Source organism: Pseudochaenichthys georgianus, chromosome 13 (genome assembly GCF_902827115.2).
Source record: "Pseudochaenichthys georgianus chromosome 13, fPseGeo1.2, whole genome shotgun sequence".
Lineage (NCBI taxonomy): Eukaryota > Metazoa > Chordata > Actinopteri > Perciformes > Channichthyidae > Pseudochaenichthys > Pseudochaenichthys georgianus.
This window is the reverse complement of record NC_047515.1, coordinates 1,143,860-1,164,170: the sequence shown is the minus strand read 5'-3', so window position 1 is coordinate 1,164,170 and position 20,311 is coordinate 1,143,860. Positions and strand designations below refer to the sequence as shown.

Sequence of the window (20,311 nt, the reverse complement as noted above, 5' to 3'; positions counted from 1 at the left end):
CAGTCACTCATAAAAGCTTTGTGTTTGCAAACTTTATTTTGGTTAGGGGGAATGTTTGTGCAAGACATTTTATTCCTGAAGGTTAGGCAAAACTGGAAATCACATTTTCAAAGTGGAGAAAGTAAGCCCCCGCCACCACCGTTCACAACGCGACACGTCTTCGAGATCAGACTAATGGGAGTAAAACTAATCTAGAGAGTTGTTTGATACCCGCAGCCCGATAAATATTGCCATCAGTCAGAGCTGACTCCTCCAGTACTGACATGCACTGTGAGCACGTCTCTGCTGGAGGACTACATTGTGAAATGGATCCAAAGGTTCAGGGGAAACATCTGAATGTTGAGTGTGGGCTGGAAGGCGCAGGCAGAAACAACTCACTCTAAAAAATGCTTATTCCGTTCACATCTTTACTTCACAAGGGTTTCTCTAACCGTCCGGAGGAGGGCTGCAGCTCTCCTCCGGCACCAGGGTTTTGCTTATTACTCTCAGAACACAAGTTCCCAACGCAGCTGGAGGCCGGAGGTCCAGAGGGACGCTCCGTCACGTTGGTCAGTGAGTCAGCAGCAACAGTCCAGTCCCGACCGCCTCTGGGCCTCGTGGCACACTTCAGTCCACCACACAGTATAGTAGTTACCCTAAGTAGCTTGGTCCCCCATCAGAGATGAACTTTGTGCACGCCTGTGTATAAGTACCCAAGCTTAACATACAGACACTCACCCATTCACACACTTCTCCTTACTCCGCCCAGTGGAGGCACTTCATATGAAACCGTAGAACCTGCCGGTGTCGGGCTGTGACCAGGCGGGTCACAAATAAATAGGCAGCACTGTCTAATGTTTAGTGTTGATTTAAAGTTTCAAGGATAGTTTGGATGTTTCAGGTGGGGTCGTGTCAGGTACTTTTTCATAGTCCCCTAATGCTGGTATCCCGCTGCATCGATCAGTTAGTTTGTGTGTTATTGTGCGGCTTTGGTTCAACTGTAAAACAACAATATAACAAACTAACTAACCGATTGAGCGGCAGCTCCTGTGTTCAGGGTAAAGCATGGTGCATCACAGGAGTCTGGCGGCATCGAGTAAGGGCTTCAGTTCCCTGTCTGTCTGACGGGCGTTTGAAGGCAAGGTACAGCAGGAACTATTCTTAAAGTATTCCAATGCATTCTTTTTTTAGAATGTCCTTTCTTTAGGGGCTTAAATACATGTTGCTGCCCCCCTCTAGCAACACTGCTCTGCTTCTGAGCTGGTACTCCTGTATTTCCCCAACATCTACTGTAGGTAGTAATACCATATACAACCATCCCGTTGGAAACCCCAACAGAAGTAACTGATGAAAGCTACTCTGGTCATACATTTAAAATAAAGAATAAACCCTAGCAAAAAGTACCAGCATTTGAGTTGACCCGTCCAATAAATAGGAACTTATTGTCACTAATACAGCCCATACGTCAATTACTATTCATTCACACGCACACACAAATCATACTAGTGTGTGTTAAGATTAAAGTCAATAGCAGCTTTAAGGGGCAGGCACATCAAAAATGAAAGCCGGGAAACAAAAACAAAAAAACTGCCATCAAGTATGTAGACCAAAATCCAGAAACGCTACAGTCTGCATCTCCGCTCTGGAGATCACGGATCATGGCGCCATCTCTTCTCCCTTTGGACCTGTACCGTTTCCTGCCAACGGTGCAGAGCACAGAAGACTCTGCGGTGTGAAACATTAGAGCCTGGATACAAACCCCTTATTTGCCACAGAGCGCAGACACATCAGTTCACACTGTCTGCATCAACATGTGGCACCTAATGTGGAAACACCTATGGCTTCAGGATGCAGTGGTGCAAAACAATAAATTAAACTATATCAGGATATTTATTAACAACTAAAACACAGTCCAAATACTTTAAAGTAACTACTACAGCCCTGTTCTACAAATCATTAACTCTGCTAAATGCTATATCATCTTAACGCCTTGATAGGCAACATTTCAGACAGTGGGATGGGTGATCTAACACATGAGTAGCATCATTACATTAATCATTCAGACCAAGGCCATAGCATAATCATACGAACACTGCCCGATGACCCGGCAACAGCACTGATCTCAAATGAACCAACGCTCAGAAACTCATATTTACTCATTCTTACATTGAGATATGGAAGCCAATTTCATTAAGGAAAAATCTCCTAAGAAACATTCTCAAAATAACCAAACAACAAAAAGATAGATATTGGACATAAGTCAAGGCTAATTTTAGATTTTCCTTTTACTGGCGGAAATAGGATTCCATAATAAAGCCATAACTAAGTTGTGATCCTGGCAAAGGAAGTCAGTTAAGGTTTGTATAAAGAAGAGAAGAACTACTGTGACATTTAAGGCTTTTCCAGAAGGCTTGAGGCTAGTAGAGCGACGTTAGCCCGGACAACATCAGACCAGCCGGGGACTGGAGGACATGGGTCCATGCTAGACACATCTAGCAACACAACCTGCATTAAATGTTACACTTTTGTTCCTTTATAGGTAGCAGATACAACACGGGGTGGGGCCAGTGATTAGTAGATGAACAGCCCCCCACAAGCCACACAGATAATGTCCCCCCCACATCAGTTCACTTGTTACGGCCCGTCCACACAGCGGCGTGCGTTGAAGCTTCCAACGCTTCTGCCCATTCACTTTAAATGGGGTGACGTCACTTTTAGCCGAACTGCATCATGGGAAGCGACGCGGAGCGTTGCTGGCGTGGCTCGCTGCTAAAGTTGAGCAATGTTCAACTTTTGACGCCTCGGAAGAAGCGTCAGCCAATCGAATCATATGCCAGTACAAGCTCTAGCCAATCAAACCGCTGCTTGTGTGTCAGGGGCGGGCGATTCATGTGATTGGTTGTTGGTCGAGTGTCAGACACGCCTGCCGGCAAGCGTCAACGCACACCGCTGTGTGGACGGGCCGTAACAGCCCCTACACACGGCGGCGGGCGTTGCCGCTTCTGCCCATTCACTTTGAATGGGGTGACGTCACGATTCGCCGAACTACATTGTGGGAGCAAAGCGTAGCTTCTCTCGAGGTGCTCGCTGCAAAAGTAGAGCAAAGTTCTACTTTTGCCGCCTCGACGGAGGCGTCAGCCAATCAAATCCTGCGTATGCAAATATGACAGTACAAGCAGTAGCCAATCAAACCGGGTGTATGTTGGGAGAGCCAGACCGCAGTTATTTCCCATATGTCAACAAATGGAGGATAAAATGATCGTGGTGGTCGGGAATCACCCGGTACTCGATGACCAGTCCCTCTTTACATACAGGGATACAAACCGGAGGAGCCAGGCATGGGGGGAGGTGGCAGAGACAGTGGGGGAAACTGGTAGGGTTTCACCTGTTTGGGGAGTTTATATCCAGTGTACTTCGTTTGAATGGACAGCTAGCAAGCATAGACAGTATATTTAGCCAGCATGGATGTAGCATGAATGCTTTGCTTTGTATGTCCGGGGCGGGACATTCATGTGATTGGTTGTTGGTCGCGTTGACTCCCCAAGCTCAAGACACGCCCACCGCCAAGCGGCAACGCACGCTGCCGTGTGTAGGCAGTAGCAAAGTGGTGAGGAAATGTGTTGCAGATTTTTAAGTACTTGCATGCTTGCAAGTGATCAATTAACGTTCACACACACTAACATACACACACCATTTTAACATTAAATGGGATGCTGTTGGGTTTCACATTAGCTAAAGACAAATAGGGCAAATGGAGGTTCTGCTCCTTTTGCCAAATGTTAGGCATAACATTTAAAAGTAATTTCTACAGTTCAAGTAGGACCATCTAAAGAAACAACAAACTAATAAAGTAACTACTTCATAATCAGTTCTCACATGATTACACACAAGAGGGCACTTTAGACTTTCCAAATGCAAGAGAAACTCATTAGAGAACGTTACCGTTTTCGTAGTGCTGACTGTTTTATTTTAAATTTAATTCAGTTTGAAATGGGGTAAAGTTCACCAAAGAATCAAAAATATATTTCCCTCATCACTTCAGTATGAATTCATCTGGATTGTTTTGGTGTTTGTGGCTAGTGGCACTAGTTGGAACTTGGTCCATGACAGCGCATAGGGAGCGTGCGGCTACATGTGGACTAGCCTCCCTTAACATTCTACATGATAAATGCCACTAAGGTAAGGAGAAAAACTCTATATTTTTGATTCTCTTTAACAGTGATAGTTAGTCATTTCCGCACACTGATCAGTGATGGAACAACACGACCTGAACCAATCAGTGCCGTTTAGAAGCCTTGTTGTATTCCTGATAGAAGCAGGTGTACACCTATCAACAGTCTCATTCATTGCATATACATGTAACCTTGTTGTTTCAAATGGATCACAAACCAGTTACGAGGATAAATAATTGCAAATAAAAACATTACACAAGGATATCCTAAATCTTGCCTTCGGGCAGTTTTAAGGCCACAAATGCTTAAAAGAAAAGTCAACCTAAAGCACTGTGACAATCATGGCAAGCATATTCTCAGCTGCAAATCAATATTTTAAAAGCACCATATATACAGGAACAAAGAGCAGCACGTCCATGGCACTGAGGGAAAGAGGAAATCTACTCAACAGTGGGCGACAATCTCAAAAACCCATCATCTGCAACAAAGGTAGGACATGGCTTAAGACCTGAGGGTGTTGTGAGAGATCACAACCTGGTGAGTCTGATCAAGCTCTGAAGCTTCACATTTAATTGATCACTTGCAAGATCGTAAAGAAGAAAACCACAGAAGCTGAAAAACCCAAACACACCGAGGGGGGGTCGGAGCACGCACTAGCGATAGCCTGGGTGGTGAGCGTGAACACCCCCACCATTGTTGGGCTCCTGAACCTGGCTCATGGCTGACCTGTGCATCTTCTCCAGCACATGCTCCATGTTCTGCTCCTGAAAGCTGGGCATCTGGAACTCTCCTCCTACGAAATCCACATTCTGCATCAACTTGGACTGAGCAGGGGGCCCCTCCTTCCCTGGCCTGTACTTGGCCCCTGGGATGCGGTCTGTGGAGGCAGCAGCCTGCCCTCCCTGGAAAGACACTGGGAGGTCCTGAGGGCCTGATCCATTGTGACCCCACTGCTGCATGTAGTGGCCATTAATGTAAGGCATAGACCCCACAGGGCAGTTAACGGGGGAGGAGGGTGGGAGTTTTTCTGCAGGGTGTTTTAAAGGAAAGGACTGTGCAGTGTTGGGGAGCTTGTGGGAATAATTTGGGTTTCGAGAGGAGAAAGCACACTCAGTGGGAGGCTCCATCCTTGGGTTCTTGCAGGGATGGGCCCCCTCAGGGGGCTGCTGCATGTGAGCCATCTGATGCTGCGCCCAGGAGCGCTGCTGCTGCTGCAACTGCAGCTGCTGTTGTAGGTGTTGGTGCTGCTGTAACTGCTGCTGCTGCTGCTGTTTCTGCTGCTGGAGATGATGGTGCTGCTGCTGCAGCTGCAGCTTCTCTGGGTCTGCATGAAAGGCAGATGTATTGGGCTGTGAATGCAGCGCAGCATTGGGAGTGTGAGCTGTAGCTTTGTCCAGGGGTCCCATCATGTGGCAGCTAGGCCCAGAGCCCAGCCCCAGGTGGTGACAGGACACCCTGGAGCTGGCGTTGATCAGCAGGTTGCGGCTGATGGGGCTAGGGTTTGCGATCTGGCCCTCACAGACTGAGGTGGCGCCCATACCCGCCCGTGCCTGGCACAACTGGTTGATTTGTTGCACAATGCTGCTCAGGTCACTGGGTCGGTTCTGATGCAGGCTGGATGCCATCGACAGTGGGATGGTGGAGGTAGATACAGTTACATTTGGTGGGGCGTCTGCGTCAGGGAGCTTCCGGGGCCCGTATGCCCCTGGTGGGGGCTGCTGGAGGCTATTAGGCATGGTAGGAGTTCCTGTACCCTGTGCCTGGGGAAGGGGCTGTGGGCCAACCAGCCCCTGGGTGTGCTGCAGGCTGGGAAGGTGAGCCCCATCAGACATGTGGCGCAGGTCCTGAGTCAGTGAGTGTTGTGAAAGTAAAGCTTGCGGAGGAGCCGTGGGATGCTTCAGTGTCTGCAGATGAGAAAGATGCTGCTGCTGAGCGGCAGGTGGAGCAGACTGGTTCTTCTGCTGCTGCTGCTGCTGCTGCTGCTGCTGCTGCTGCTGCTGCTGCTGGGCCTGGGTGTGAGGCGCACTCTGCTGCTGCTGCTGGGCCTGGGTGTGAGGCGCACTCTGCTGCTGCTGCTGGGCCTGGGTGTGAGGCGCACTCTGCTGCTGCTGCAGGGCCTGGGTGTGAGGCACACTCTGCTGCTGCTGCTGGGCCTGGGTGTGAGGCGCACTCTGCTGCTGCTGCTGGGCCTGGGTGTGAGGCGCACTCTGCTGCTGCAGCTGCTGCTGGGCCTGGGTGTGAGGCGCACTCTGCTGCTGCAGCTGCTGCTGGGCCTGGGTGTGAGGCACACTCTGCTGCTGCTGCAGCTGCTGCTGGGCCTGGGTGTGAGGCACACTCTGCTGCTGCTGCAGCTGCTGCTGGGCCTGGGTGTGAGGCGCACTCTGCTGCTGCAGCTGCTGCTGGGCCTGGGTGTGAGGCGCACTCTGCTGCTGCAGCTGCTGCTGGGCCTGGGTGTGAGGCGCACTCTGCTGCTGCAGCTGCTGCTGGGCGTGAGGCGCACTCTGCTGCTGCTGCTGGGCCTGGGTGTGAGGCGCACTCTGCTGCTGCTGCTGCAGCTGCTGCTGGGCCTGGGTGTGAGGCGCACGCTGCTGCTGGGCCTGGGTGTGAGGCGCACTCTGTTGCCTCTGGAGGCCTGGGGGATGAGCCAACCTTTGCTGTGAAGGCTGGACCTGGGACAAACTCTGCTGACGCTGCATAGCTTGTGAATGAGCCATGCTCCTCTGCTGTAAAGCCTGTGGGTTAGGCATCGTTTGAGGCTGCTGTAAAGTCATTGGATGAGCCATGGTTTGCTGAAGCGCCTGCGGGTGAACCATGCCCTGCTTCTGGGCTGCAGGCTGAGACTGGCCCTGTAGGTGAGGAGCAGGCTGAGACTGGCCCTGTTGGTGAGGAGCAGGCTGAGACTGGCCCTGTAGGTGAGGAGCAGGCTGAGACTGGCCCTGTAGGTGAGGAGCAGGCTGAGACTGGCCCTGTAGGTGAGGAGCAGGCTGAGACTGGCCCTGTTGGTGAGGAGCAGGCTGAGACTGGCCCTGTAGGTGAGGAGCAGGCTGAGACTGGCCCTGTAGGTGAGGAGCAGGCTGAGACTGGCCCTGTAGGTGAGGAGCAGGCTGAGGAAGATTTAAAGTGCTTTGAGTGGCGTACGGCCCGCTGTGAGGATCCATGACTTTGTGAAGCTGTCGGGCGCGGCTGCCGTCCGACTCTTTGATGACGCCTTTGGCGGGCGCACGCAGGACAGCCAGCAGACCCCGACTGGAGCTGACCTGAGAGGGGTAAGGACTGTGGCGCTGGCTGGACGACGTGTCGAGCCCGTTGACTGTACGGCGAATGTGCTTCCTTTGAGGTACTTTGACACTGTTGGGGAAGATCTGGATGGATAGTGGGTTGTTGGCAACTTTCTTAGCATAGGCATCCAACTCTGCTGGGGTTGGATAGCTGGCAGATCTCATCTTCTGTGTAGTTTCCCCTGCAATGCGTCAGTCAAAGGTCAGCCATACAGACATACATAACATGTTGGCAGCTTGAAAATAGTATGTGACAATTTGTACTCTATGTTTGCGATGTAGTCATTAACTACATCTTAACTAGAACATGTATTGGAACGTGCATCATCATTAACGGCCTAACTTATTTTAGCATCAAATAAAAATAACTTTATTCAACTGAAGTTTTCCAACTCCTATTTTTGCAGACTGGATCTTGTACACTGTCCAGCTACAAACCAGTTTGTTCATCACATTGTATACTGTTTACACTGAGATTTCTATTATTAACACTGTATAAAAAACATTATACCCTCTTAAAGGTTTTAGGTATCTCTCATGATGACTGTAATGATGGCAGTAGCTCAGTCTTGGCTTGGGAACCGAAGAGTCGCCAGGACAAGTCCCAATCAGACCAAATACGTGTGGACTGGTAGCTGAAGAGGTGCCAGACCAACTCCTGGGCACTGCCAAGGTGCCCTTGAGCAAGTGTATGTTTGTTATGAATTTTAGGCAATTGTGATTATTGATAACATAACACCGTGAAAAACTGAATTTCCCCATGGGGATTAATAACAGTAATTGTAATCACACTTTCAAGTCATGTTACTTTAAGACCATGATTGAATGATATTGCAAACGTTTAAATTGAAACATCTCACTTACATTTCTGAAGTCCAGTGTTCATCTGCGTGCGGGAGAGAATTCTGAGGGTAGGGTCACCTGATGCTGGCAGACAGGCCAGCATGTCACTCTTCCACTACTGCAGCGTGGGACACCTTCTCTCACCATGCTGGGGAGGAACAGAGGGGAGAGTGAGCCGCTGACAGACACTGACGCTGGTGTGATACGCCATTGCTATCGCCTATTTTCACATCCAGTTCCATACAGTTTGACCTTTTGCAAGGCAGCTTGCAATAACTGACACCATGTTCTTCCATTGAACACAACAGCACATTGGAGTAGCATGATGGCAGACAACCAGCTTTGTGTATTACTTAAAAATAATTGCTTTTATGAGTGATTACTTTAAAAAAACAGACATGATCAGCCTTACCTCTCACCAGTGGCGGTTCTACGGGGTGGCACAGGGTGGCAGCTGCCACCTCAGAAAAAGGCCCACCCCATTTGGCAGCTTTGTTTTGAAAGAAAAGTTGTGGCACATCGGACATTTATGAGAGAAAATCTCTGATGTCCGAGTGCAAGTGAATGCAGCACAAGACGCGAGCCTTGTAACCCCTCCCCCGGCCCTGGCGCGAGCGTGGAAATGGCTTAGACCCACCATGAAAAATGATGTTAAAGTAAGCAAAATAAAGTCTGCCAACTCGGAGTAAATTGCACAGACAGTAAGATTGATTTCAGTAGCAACGTGTCTGGAAATACCGAAGACCAGAAACGGTTTTGAATTTTTTTGTCACTTAGTGATCGTCTTCTCAATAGAACATCTTTGATAATGTCTTCTGGCCAATCAGAATCAAGATAACGGCATGGTGTTGTTGCAGGAAGTCCCGACGGAGAATACTTTTGCTGTAGTACATCTCTATACGTCGATACACGTGTTGATAGAAATCAACTCGTAATGAAATAAGACCCCATGGTTTGATGATTGATAGGTGTGTGGGCTGTCTTTCATTTTGACACGCGGAAAAATGGGGGCTATCCACAATGTAAAGTAATTCACACAGCCTCTTCCCTCTTCTCTCTGTGAGGAGCAGCAGGTTCAGCTTTCAGAACAAAGTAACAAAAAACTAAAATGGCATTCATTTTTTAAAATATGTTGTGTAGTAATAGATTTATTTATTTTTCTTCTCAAGAGAGTACCAGAATGTGTATTTTATGTTAGTATTTCAAAAAATCTCCTGGGGGTCTGCCCCCAAAAACTGTTTCAAGTCCTGAGAAAGTCAAATAAGATGGTGTATAAAACTTCACTGCCCAGCCAAAAAAAAGTAACCACTTTGATTTAACTAGGCCAGTAGGTAAGGACTTTCCACTGGATAATAGCTGCAGCGATGTAATGTATATGTTTTAGCTGAATACACGTTTTTTAACCCTAACTGATGCAGTTAGTCACTTCTTTAATGTTTGTTCTTTCTGATGTAAAGTCCAGGTTGTAACCGTTTGTAATGAAGTTGTGGGGCGCTGAACTGTTCTTTTGATTCTTTTGATTTATGATATAATTACTTGTCTTTCGAATTTGAAGGAGGGTGAGCAAGCATCTTGAGGAACGTTCATCATTAACTCCTCCAAAAATATAGTTTATTTAATAATAACACTGAATATGTGAATCATAACAGTGATTGACAGCTGATAGGAATAATATGATTGTTAATATTATCATATTCATACAGACAAACATCGATGAGACAGTTAATTAATGTACTTATTGCAGCAGTCTACATAGATTTGGTACCCCTGCTGGTCTAAGAGTGAAACAAACTCATTCAGTTATTGTTCAGTTAAAATTCATTAAATGATGTCTGCCACCTTATATATTTTATATTTAAGGCTTTACTGATGTGCCACAATAATGTCACCTAATGTTATTCAGTTAAAATAAATATTGTGGCTTTCCAAGTTAACATTGTTGATACAGGGTCCCACGATTCAATAAAGTCAGACTGAAGCACTCCTTTGTGCATCAGTCAGTCCTCACAGTAAATACAGAGCTAAATCCCAGACCAAATGCACGCTGAAGGCTCTTTGAGCATGTTTTTCTCTCACTGATTGTGCTGTTATGGTAAATGTTTGTGTTTCATGTATTTGTGTATGCATATTTGTCTGTTGATGTTGGACATGGAGCTGCTGTGACGCAAGTCAAATTTCAGACTTGATCTGACAATAAAGTAATATCGTATCATATCGTATGACGGCGATTAAATCAGCATATACTTCTGCCACCTTCTTGCCACCCCATGAATATTTGTCTAGATCCGCCCCTGCCTCTCACATATGGAGATTTCTTGCTTTTCCTTATTTTATTCCATATTAAACTCAATATATTTGAGTTTTGGAATGATATACAAGTCATTGCCTTAGACTTGGAGAAACTGGGGTATTTTCCCATTTATAGACTAAACTATTAATCAAGTCATTAACGATCTGCAGATTAATCAATAAATTAAAACTGCGGTCGCACTTGTGCGCGCAGTGATGAGCGGGCCCTCGCGCCCGTCGGGGAGGGCCAAAATATATCCAATAGACACAATCGCGGGCCAGTGATTTTTATATAGTCCACAATGCTAGTGGAGCACGCTCAGGTACTGCAGACCTTTAATTTATTATATGAAACGATGTAATAACTTTTAAAACTTGTTCCAGTCACTTGCCCCATGCATTCAGCAGCAGCAGGCCATTCACTTTGATTTTATCGTTATGAAATGTCATCATTTCAACAATAAAGAAATGCTACATAAACGTTATCTTGCACATTTTATCCAACCATCTCCGTTTCTAACTTTCAATATATTTTAAAAGAGATCTCTCTCTCTCTCTCTCATCTGCGTGCGGGGGCGGGGCCTCACAGACACGCTGCATCTCTCTCTCTCGCTCACAGACATGCTGCAGCGCCGTGCAGTGTGCACACAGTTCTGCCGGTAATGAATATTACATTTTGTGAGGAAACTTTTCCACCAATAACTCCAATAAGTATTCCAAAATGTATTCACTTCAGGTTTATGAAAGTAACTGTAATCAGATTACTCGTTTTTGAAATGTAACGCCAGCTGAATACAGTTAGCCTACTTGATTTTTATATTCTGCGTAACGCCGTTACATGTATTCCGTTACAACCAGTCTAGGTTACAACCCAACCCTGCTTCTAGGCTACTGTCCCGCAGCTCCTGCCTCTCTGTTGGACTCCGTCGCAGCGGGGCTACTGCTGCGCTGAGTGCACAAAGCAGACTCTTCACAACGAAGTGTCACTTCTTCTTGAAGGCAGGGAAGGTTTCGCAGTACGCAGTCTACTGTCACGCAGCTGCTGCCTCTCTGTTGGACTCCGGTACTGCACCTTACTCACGACGTTGTAAAAAAGAAAACGCAGTAACCACTCAGCTAACGCCACAGTCACCCCTGTCGTGCGGGCCGGATGAGAATGTCTGGCGGGCCGGATGTGGCCCGCGGGCCGCCAGTTGGTGGTCACTGGCCTACGAGCTCCCCGTTTGAGCGAAGGACTATTCCTTCTCAATGTAGCATGACATTGGATATGCGCTGAAGTTGTCCTGGATTGGAATTTTTCTGATCATTCTCCTATGAGGAGTTTGCAGAAATGTACTTAAAATGGATGAAAAACACAATTTTTTCAAAATGGCCGACTTTCTGGGGGGCGGAGCTAATGGAAGGTAATTTGAAATATGTGTGCAATCATAATAGCAATATGTATACAGCGTTTCGTGAATATCGGAATAACTATATCCGAGTAGTTTGGAGTAATTTGCGACATGTAAATCGTCAAAAATTGTGTATTCGCTGTTAGCTTACGAGCTCATCGTTTGAGCGCTCAATTATTCTTTCGCAATTTAGCATCACATTGTAAATGGGCTGAACTTGTCCTGGATTGGAATTTTTCCGATCGTTCCCAGAGGAGGAGTCCGCAGAAATGTGCTTAAAAAACGCAGATTCTTCAAAATGGCTGACTTTCTCAGGGGCGGGGCTAATGGAAGGCAATGTGAAATATGTGTGCAATCATAATAGCAATATGTATACAGCGTTTCATGAATATCGGAATAACTATATCCGAGTAGTTTGGAGTAATTTGCGACATGTAAATCGTCAAAAATTGTGTATTCGCTGTTAGCTCAATCGTGGAGGTTGTAAGCTATCAAAAATGTTCTTCTCAATTTAGCATCATATTGGATAGGGGCTGAACGTGTCCTGGATTAGAATTTTTCCGATTATTCCCCTAGGAGGAGTTTGCAAGAATGTGCTTAAAATGCATGAAAAACGCACATTTTTCCAAATGGCCGACTTCCTGGGGGGCGGGGCTAATGAAAAGCAATTTGAAATATGTGTGCAATTATAATAGCAATGTGTATACAGCGTTTCGTGAATATCGTAAAAAATATATGCGAGTAGTTTGTAGTAATTTGTGACATGTAAATCGTCAAAAATGGAACATTCTCCGTTCGCTTACGAGCTCATCGATTGAGCGATCAATTATTCCTTCGCAATTTAGCATCACATTTTAAATGGGCTGAACTTGTCCTGGATTGGAATTTTTCCGATCATTCCCCTAGGACAGTGCTTCTCAAAGTGTGGTGGTCACTGGTGGTCCGTGAGCGCCCCCTAGTGGTCCGTGAGTATATTAGTAACATTTCACATTTGAAATAAATAAATTGATTTAAGTTTTCCGCACTCTCACGGGAATATCTCCGCAATGGAGCGAGCTTAAGTTTCACTTTTGATTGCATGAAATAGCCCAGTGAAACACCTTCGTCACACATGTTGCCACTTTTTTGTACCATTTTCAGGCGATTTGTAATCTGTTCTAGAAAAACAATGTGTTTTTTGATATTGTGGAGTTAGGTGGTCCGCGAGTGTTTTTGTATCGGTTAAGTGGTCGTTGGTATGAAAAAGTTTGAGAAACACTGCCCTAGGAGGAGTCCGCAGAAATGTGCTTAAAATGGCTGAAAAACGCAATTTTTTTCAAAATGGCCGACTTTGTGGGGGGCGGGGCTAATGGAAGGCAATGTGAAATATGTGTGCAATCATAATAGCAATATGTATACAGCGTTTCATGAATATCGGAATAACTATATCCGAGTAGTTTGGAGTAATTTGCGACATGTAAATCGTCAAAAATGGTGTATTCGCTGTTAGCTTACGAGCTCATCGTTTGAGCGCTCAATTATTCTTTCGCAATTTAGCATCACATTGTAAATGGGCTGAACTTGTCCTGGATTGGAATTTTTCCGATCGTTCCCAGAGGAGGAGTCCGCAGAAATGTGCTTAAAAACGCAGATTCTTCAAAATGGCTGACTTTCTCAGGGGCGGGGCTAATGGAAAGCAATGTGAAATATGTGTGCAATCATAATAGCAATATGTATACAGCGTTTCATGAATATCGGAATAACTATATCCGAGTAGTTTGGAGTAATTTGCGACATGTAAATCGTCAAAAATTGTGTATTCGCTGTTAGCTCAATCGTGGAGGTTGTAAGCTATCAAAAATGTTCTTCTCAATTTAGCATCATATTGGATAGGGGCTGAACGTGTCCTGGATTAGAATTTTTCCGATTATTCCCCCTAGGAGGAGTTTGCAAGAATGTGCTTAAATGCATGAAAAACGCACATTTTTCCAAATGGCCGACTTCCTGGGGGGCGGGGCTAATGAAAAGCAATTTGAAATATGTGTGCAATTATAATAGCAATGTGTATACAGCGTTTCGTGAATATCGTAAAAAATATATGCGAGTAGTTTGTAGTAATTTGTGACATGTAAATCGTCAAAAATGGAACATTCTCCGTTCGCTTACGAGCTCATCGATTGAGCGATCAATTATTCCTTCGCAATTTAGCATCACATTTTAAATGGGCTGAACTTGTCCTGGATTGGAATTTTTCCGATCATTCCCCTAGGACAGTGCTTCTCAAAGTGTGGTGGTCACTGGTGGTCCGTGAGCGCCCCCTAGTGGTCCGTGAGTATATTGGTAACATTTCACATTTGAAATAAATAAATTGATTTAAGTTTTCCGCACTCTCACGGGAATATCTCCGCAATGGAGCGAGCTTAAGTTTCACTTTTGATTGCATGAAATAGCCCAGTGAAACACCTTCGTCACACATGTTGCCACTTTTTTGTACCATTTTCAGGCGATTTGTAATCTGTTCTAGAAAAACAATGTGTTTTTTGATATTGTGGAGTTAGGTGGTCCGCGAGTGTTTTTGTATCGGTTAAGTGGTCGTTGGTATGAAAAAGTTTGAGAAACACTGCCCTAGGAGGAGTCCGCAGAAATGTGCTTAAAATGGCTGAAAAACGCAATTTTTTTTCAAAATGGCCGACTTTGTGGGGGGCGGGGCTAATGGAAGGCAATGTGAAATATGTGTGCAATCATAATAGCAATATGTATACAGCGTTTCATGAATATCGGAATAACTATATCCGAGTAGTTTGGAGTAATTTGCGACATGTAAATCGTCAAAAATGGTGTATTCGCTGTTAGCTTACGAGCTCATCGTTTGAGCGCTCAATTATTCTTTCGCAATTTTAGCATCACATTGTAAATGGGCTGAACTTGTCCTGGATTGGAATTTTTTCCGATCGTTCCCAGAGGAGGAGTCCGCAGAAATGTGCTTAAAAACGCAGATTCTTCAAAATGGCTGACTTTCTCAGGGGCGGGGCTAATGGAAAGCAATGTGAAATATGTGTGCAATCATAATAGCAATATGTATACAGCGTTTCATGAATATCGGAATAACTATATCCGAGTAGTTTGGAGTAATTTGCGACATGTAAATCGTCAAAAAATGGTGTATTCGCTGTTAGCTTACGAGCTCATCGTTTGAGCGCTCAATTATTCTTTCGCAATTTAGCATCACATTGTAAATGGGCTGAACTTGTCCTGGATTGGAATTTTTCCGATCGTTCCCAGAGGAGGAGTCCGCAGAAATGTGCTTAAAAACGCAGATTCTTCAAAATGGCTGACTTTCTCAGGGGCGGGGCTAATGGAAAGCAATGTGAAATATGTGTGCAATCATAATAGCAATATGTATACAGCGTTTCATGAATATCGGAATAACTATATCCGAGTAGTTTGGAGTAATTTGCGACATGTAAATCGTCAAAAATTGTGTATTCGCTGTTAGCTCAATCGTGGAGGTTGTAAGCTATCAAAAATGTTCTTCTCAATTTAGCAATCATATTGGATAGGGGCTGAACGTGTCCTGGATTAGAATTTTTCCGATTATTCCCTAGGAGGAGTTTGCAAGAATGTGCTTAAAATGCATGAAAAACGCACATTTTCCAAATGGCCGACTTCCTGGGGGGCGGGGCTAATGAAAGCATTTGAAATATGTGTGCAATTATAATAGCAATGTGTCTTACAGCGTTCGTGAATATCGTACAAAAATATATGCGCAGTTCGTGTTTGTAGTAATTTAGTGACATGGTAATCGTCAAAAATGGAACATTGCTCCGTTCGCTCCTACGAGCTCATCGATTGAGACGATCAATTATTCCTTCGCAATTTAGCATCACATTTTAAATGGGCTGAACTTGTCCTGGATTGGAATTTTTCCGATCATCCCCTAGACAGCTGCTTCTCAAAGTGTGGTGGTCACTGGTGGTCCGTGAGCGCCCCCTAGTGGTCCGTGAGTATATTGGTAACATTTCACATTTGAAATAAATAAATTGATTTAAGTTTTCCGCACTCTCACGGGAATATCTCCGCAATGGAGCGAGCTTAAGTTTCACTTTTGATTGCATGAAATAGCCCAGTGAAACACCTTCGTCACACATGTTGCCACTTTTTTTGTACCATTTTCAGGCGATTTGTAATCTGTTCTAGAAAAACAATGTGTTTTTTGATATTGTGGAGTTAGGTGGTCCGCGAGTGTTTTTGTATCGGTTAAGTGGTCGTTGGTATGAAAAAGTTTGAGAAACACTGCCCTAGGAGGAGTCCGCAGAAATGTGCTTAAAATGGCTGAAAAACGCAATTTTTGGGGGGGGCGGGGCTAATGGAAGGCAATGTGAAATATGTGTGCAATCATAATAGCAATATGTATACAGCGTTTCATGAATATCGGAATAACTATATCCGAGTAGTTTGGAGTAATTTGCGACATGTAAATCGTCAAAAATGGTGTATTCGCTGTTAGCTTACGACCTCCACGATTGAGCTATCAAAAATGTTCTTCTCAATTTAGCATCATATTGGATAGGGGCTGAACTAGTCCTGGATTGGAATTTTTCCGATCATTCCCCTAGGAGTTCGCAAGAATGTGCTTAAAATGCATGAAAAAAAAGCAGATTTTTCAAAAATGGCCGACTTCTTGAGGGGCGGGACTAATGGAATGTATTTACAAATATGTCTGCAATTCGTGAAGTTCTGAGAAACTATATGTGACTACCACACAATAGGGGGCGCTAGTGAGCAGTTTTTTTGAAAAATTAAGTTGTTTTTTTACATTCTCGAAAAGGTCGTGGGCTCTGACGTGTCCCAAGTTTTGCGTCCGAAGCTCATTTTATGCTATCGCAATTTAAAAAAAATGTATAGGCCACGCCCACATTCTGCATTTGTTGCGACACTTTAAATCTGAGTTCGTAGTCACCCCGAGAGTATGTGGGAAAAAAAAAGATTAGTCCATCCCCAAGTACATTTCAGGTATTCAACAGTGGTACTGAACTGTGGACGGATACAAGCATGATCTGCTCATCAATGATGACTAGGGTTGTAAAGGGGCGGAAAGTTTCCATGGGAAGTTAAACTGGGGAATTTTGGAAATATTCGATGCAAACAAAAAACATGACATTTCAACAGATTTAAAAAAACTTTTTTTTTTTTTTTTTTAAATAGAACAGAACAAGTTTTAATTATTTTATTGAACAATTATTTGTTTCATTGAAGAACGAAAACAGGGATGTTGAGTTAAACCCCACTCATTAAAAAATGAACAAAAATGCACCCCCCCATCCAAAAATCCCCACAAAGTCCCATTCAAAATGTTAAATGAAAAGATGTGGCTTTATCTGTCTTGTGCTTTGGGCTCTAAAGTGTGATCCAGTCTTCTCGAAATCATCTGTGCATGTGATGGAGGAATGCACAGTAAGCTATGGCATGGATATTCAATTGTACTTGAATGGCATCTGTTTGTTTTAGTCAAGATTAAGCTAAAATATACTTTCCCCAACTATATTTAAGTTCCCTATGAAGAGCCAACCTTCAATTTGGAAAATTCCCAGTTTATTCCCATGGAAAGTTTCCATTTCCAATTTTGCAACCCTAATGATGACTCAGCAATATAATGAAGGAGTAATCCATTTGTGTGAGTTTAAGTAGGCTAACAGGGCAAAATATTGCAACGGAATGATTCACATTTTAACTAAGCACCAAAAACGACGTCTTCATACTGTTTGTTTTGTAGGACCAACAGAGCCAAAAACAAAGTAATATCTATTACTACATAACACCATAACATTAAAGAAGCTGGAACAATGGAATGTAATACAATGGTATTTGTGTTTAAAATGTATGATAGATTGATGATCTTTTCTATAATGTAACTGATGAATTGTTTAAGCTCTAGTGGCGTGTTGCTGAAGTCACCAGCTGAGACATGTGAGCATCAGATCTATGACACACAAAGAGGCCGTGTTAGCAATGGGACACACAGCAGTTCATCTCTTAGCTAATACCCAGTGCCAGTCATCAATCGTTTGCTGTAACGGAACTGATTCTGACCTTAGTGATGGATATACAACAGCAGAGCAGTCCGTCAATCAAGAAAGTAGCCATCGCATTGTTGAAAACTTAAAGAATTATTAGTTGCAGTCTTACAGCAGACGTGATTTCCCCTTCCTGCCACTTGAAAAAGAGAAGGCAGGGAAGAGGAAGAGCTTTCTTCTGATTGGTTACACATCATTCTGCAGATTCATCACAGATCGCTTATGATTCACCATTAGTTCACTTCCACTGTTCAGAGACTTGAGTGATGTGTCATAGTGGTACAACCTCAATGATCTCTAAAGGTTATTAGAATAAATGTATCTTGGGATATATATATATATATATATATATATGTATATGTGTGTGTGTGTGTGTGTGTGTGTGTGTGTGTGTGTGTGTGTGTGTGTGTGTGTGTGTGTGTGTGTGTGTGTGTGTGTGTGTGTGGTGTGTGTGTGTGTGTGTGTGTGTGTGTGTGTGTGTGTGTGTGTGATCTAAATGCAAAAGCATCTGGCTAAAGGCCAGTGTTTACCTTCTCACCATCAGATCATCACTACATGTCACTTGTTAGACGCTTGTATCCAAAGAGACTCTCACACTCAACACTGAGGACCCTCCCCACTGGAGCACTTTGGGGTGAAGCGCCTCAGGGACACAACGACATGCTGACTGCAGCGGGGTTTGAACCTGTGCTCCTCTGACCCCAACACCAACGCTCAACCCACTGCGCCACACGCCTCTCAGATCTTGGAGATAAGTCAAATGAGCAATAATGCAGGGTACAAATACTTAGTTGAAAGTAAAAGTAATGATTAAAATTGTTTTACTGTAGTAAAAGTATCAGAAGTAAAAACAGATGTACAATATTTCCAAAGCTAAAATGATGTATTACGCAGATTGGATTTAGACTACACGTTACTGGATTATAATTATTTGATGATTGTTTTCATAACTTGAATGTTGCAGCTGGTTAAGGGTGAAACTCATTAAAATAAATGATAATGTCTGTGTTTTGTACTTATGTTAATTTGCTAAATAGGTTAGGCTGTTGTATAAAATACTTTGTTGAGTAGGAGTATATAGTATGATGAAATGGAAATACTTTGGTCCATGTATCTAGAAGTCCTACAGTATTTTCTAAATGTCCTCAGCTACATTCCGTCACTCCTTTAAACTGTGTGAGCCTCAGGAGGAAGGGAGAATCTGCATTAAAGACTACATGAGACCTTTCCCACCGCCTCGGGTCAGCGGGTGGATCTATGGCATCGTCCGGGGCTAACGCCTACATTGACCGGCGTATCGATCGTTATGGATCAGAGTTAGAACAGAGTTAAATGAGGCAGGTTAACTTTCAGACAGCCGGTCTGTAGCTAGGTAACGTTAGCCATCTGTCTAGCCATCCAGCCTCAATCTGTTGTCATTTAAAACGTTAGCTAACATTAGTGCCGACCTAATAAATGTACATGGAATATTTCAGCAAGCAAACTGGCCGAACTGAAAGCATACGGTCTCCTCAAAAGATGAGAATAACGTCGTGGAACAGGTTAAGGTTACCTCGAGTCAGTAAATAAGGAGCTTCTTTGTGCTTGTTGTGAGCAGGCCAGCTGCTGAGCAAACTTTAGCTTCTCATTGACGGAAAACCCCGAGGCGAGCCGAATTAAAGAACGGGATACTTACTCCTCGTGAATCTATGAGTAAGGAAACTTCATTTTGTGGAGATGCAACGTTGATGTTGTGTAAAAAAAAACGAAGAGACCATCCCCAGCGTTGGCTCTCCGTGCTGCTGCTGCTGCTGTCTGGCTACCGCAGCAACAATTGTTGCGAATGCGCAGAGGGAGCCTGAGGACCCCCGGATCTGCATTTAGGCATCAGTGGTAAACTCCTGTCCAATAATGCCATCGCTGATAAAGTTGAAGATATAATATAATGACTTTACATACTGCTGTAACTTTATGTTTACTAATACAAGTACAGTCTTAGAGTGAATGTCCTAAAGTACTTCCCACCACCAATGGCAATAGGCAATGATGCAAGAAGTGTTCAGAGCAGCAGCACAATACTAAATATTTAAGTAGCATAACCCATTTTGGTAATGCATAATATTAAAGTATATTTAGTCAATTCCTTGATTTAGTTTGATTTCAGAAAAAGAAGGAAACGATATAAGGGAGGTCCCTAAACACAAAAGCAGTTTTTATAAAAATGAAGGAAACCTATTTACATAGGGTATTTTAACCCCACAAATAATACATTGAAATGAACAATAGGATGGCTTTCCATAATATATGATACATTATATAATAGACTG

At 44.2% G+C, this 20,311-nt stretch overlaps 1 protein-coding gene across 1 annotated transcript; it reads right to left on the bottom strand.

Moving 5' to 3' along the window:
• Positions 1–17: 17 nt before the first annotated feature.
• LOC117457338 (protein FAM222B-like) lies at positions 18–19,840 on the bottom strand. Its single transcript, XM_071205289.1, has 3 exons — positions 19,681–19,840; positions 8,294–8,420; positions 18–7,611 (listed from the first exon to the last, which is right to left on the bottom strand). The coding sequence occupies exons 2-3, from the start codon at positions 8,373–8,375 to the stop codon at positions 4,805–4,807; spliced, it is 2,889 nt and encodes a 962-aa protein (XP_071061390.1). The 5' UTR covers positions 8,376–8,420; positions 19,681–19,840; the 3' UTR covers positions 18–4,804.
• Positions 19,841–20,311: the final 471 nt, after the last annotated feature.

Coding starts and splice junctions, on each gene's coding strand:
- LOC117457338 (XM_071205289.1), bottom strand. CDS start 8,375: ATGCTGGCCTGTCTGCCAGCATCAGGTGACCCTACCCTCAGAATTCTC. Junction 7,612..8,293: donor GAACACTGGACTTCAGAAAT/GTAAGTGAGATG, acceptor GACGCATTGCAG/GGGAAACTACACAGAAGATG.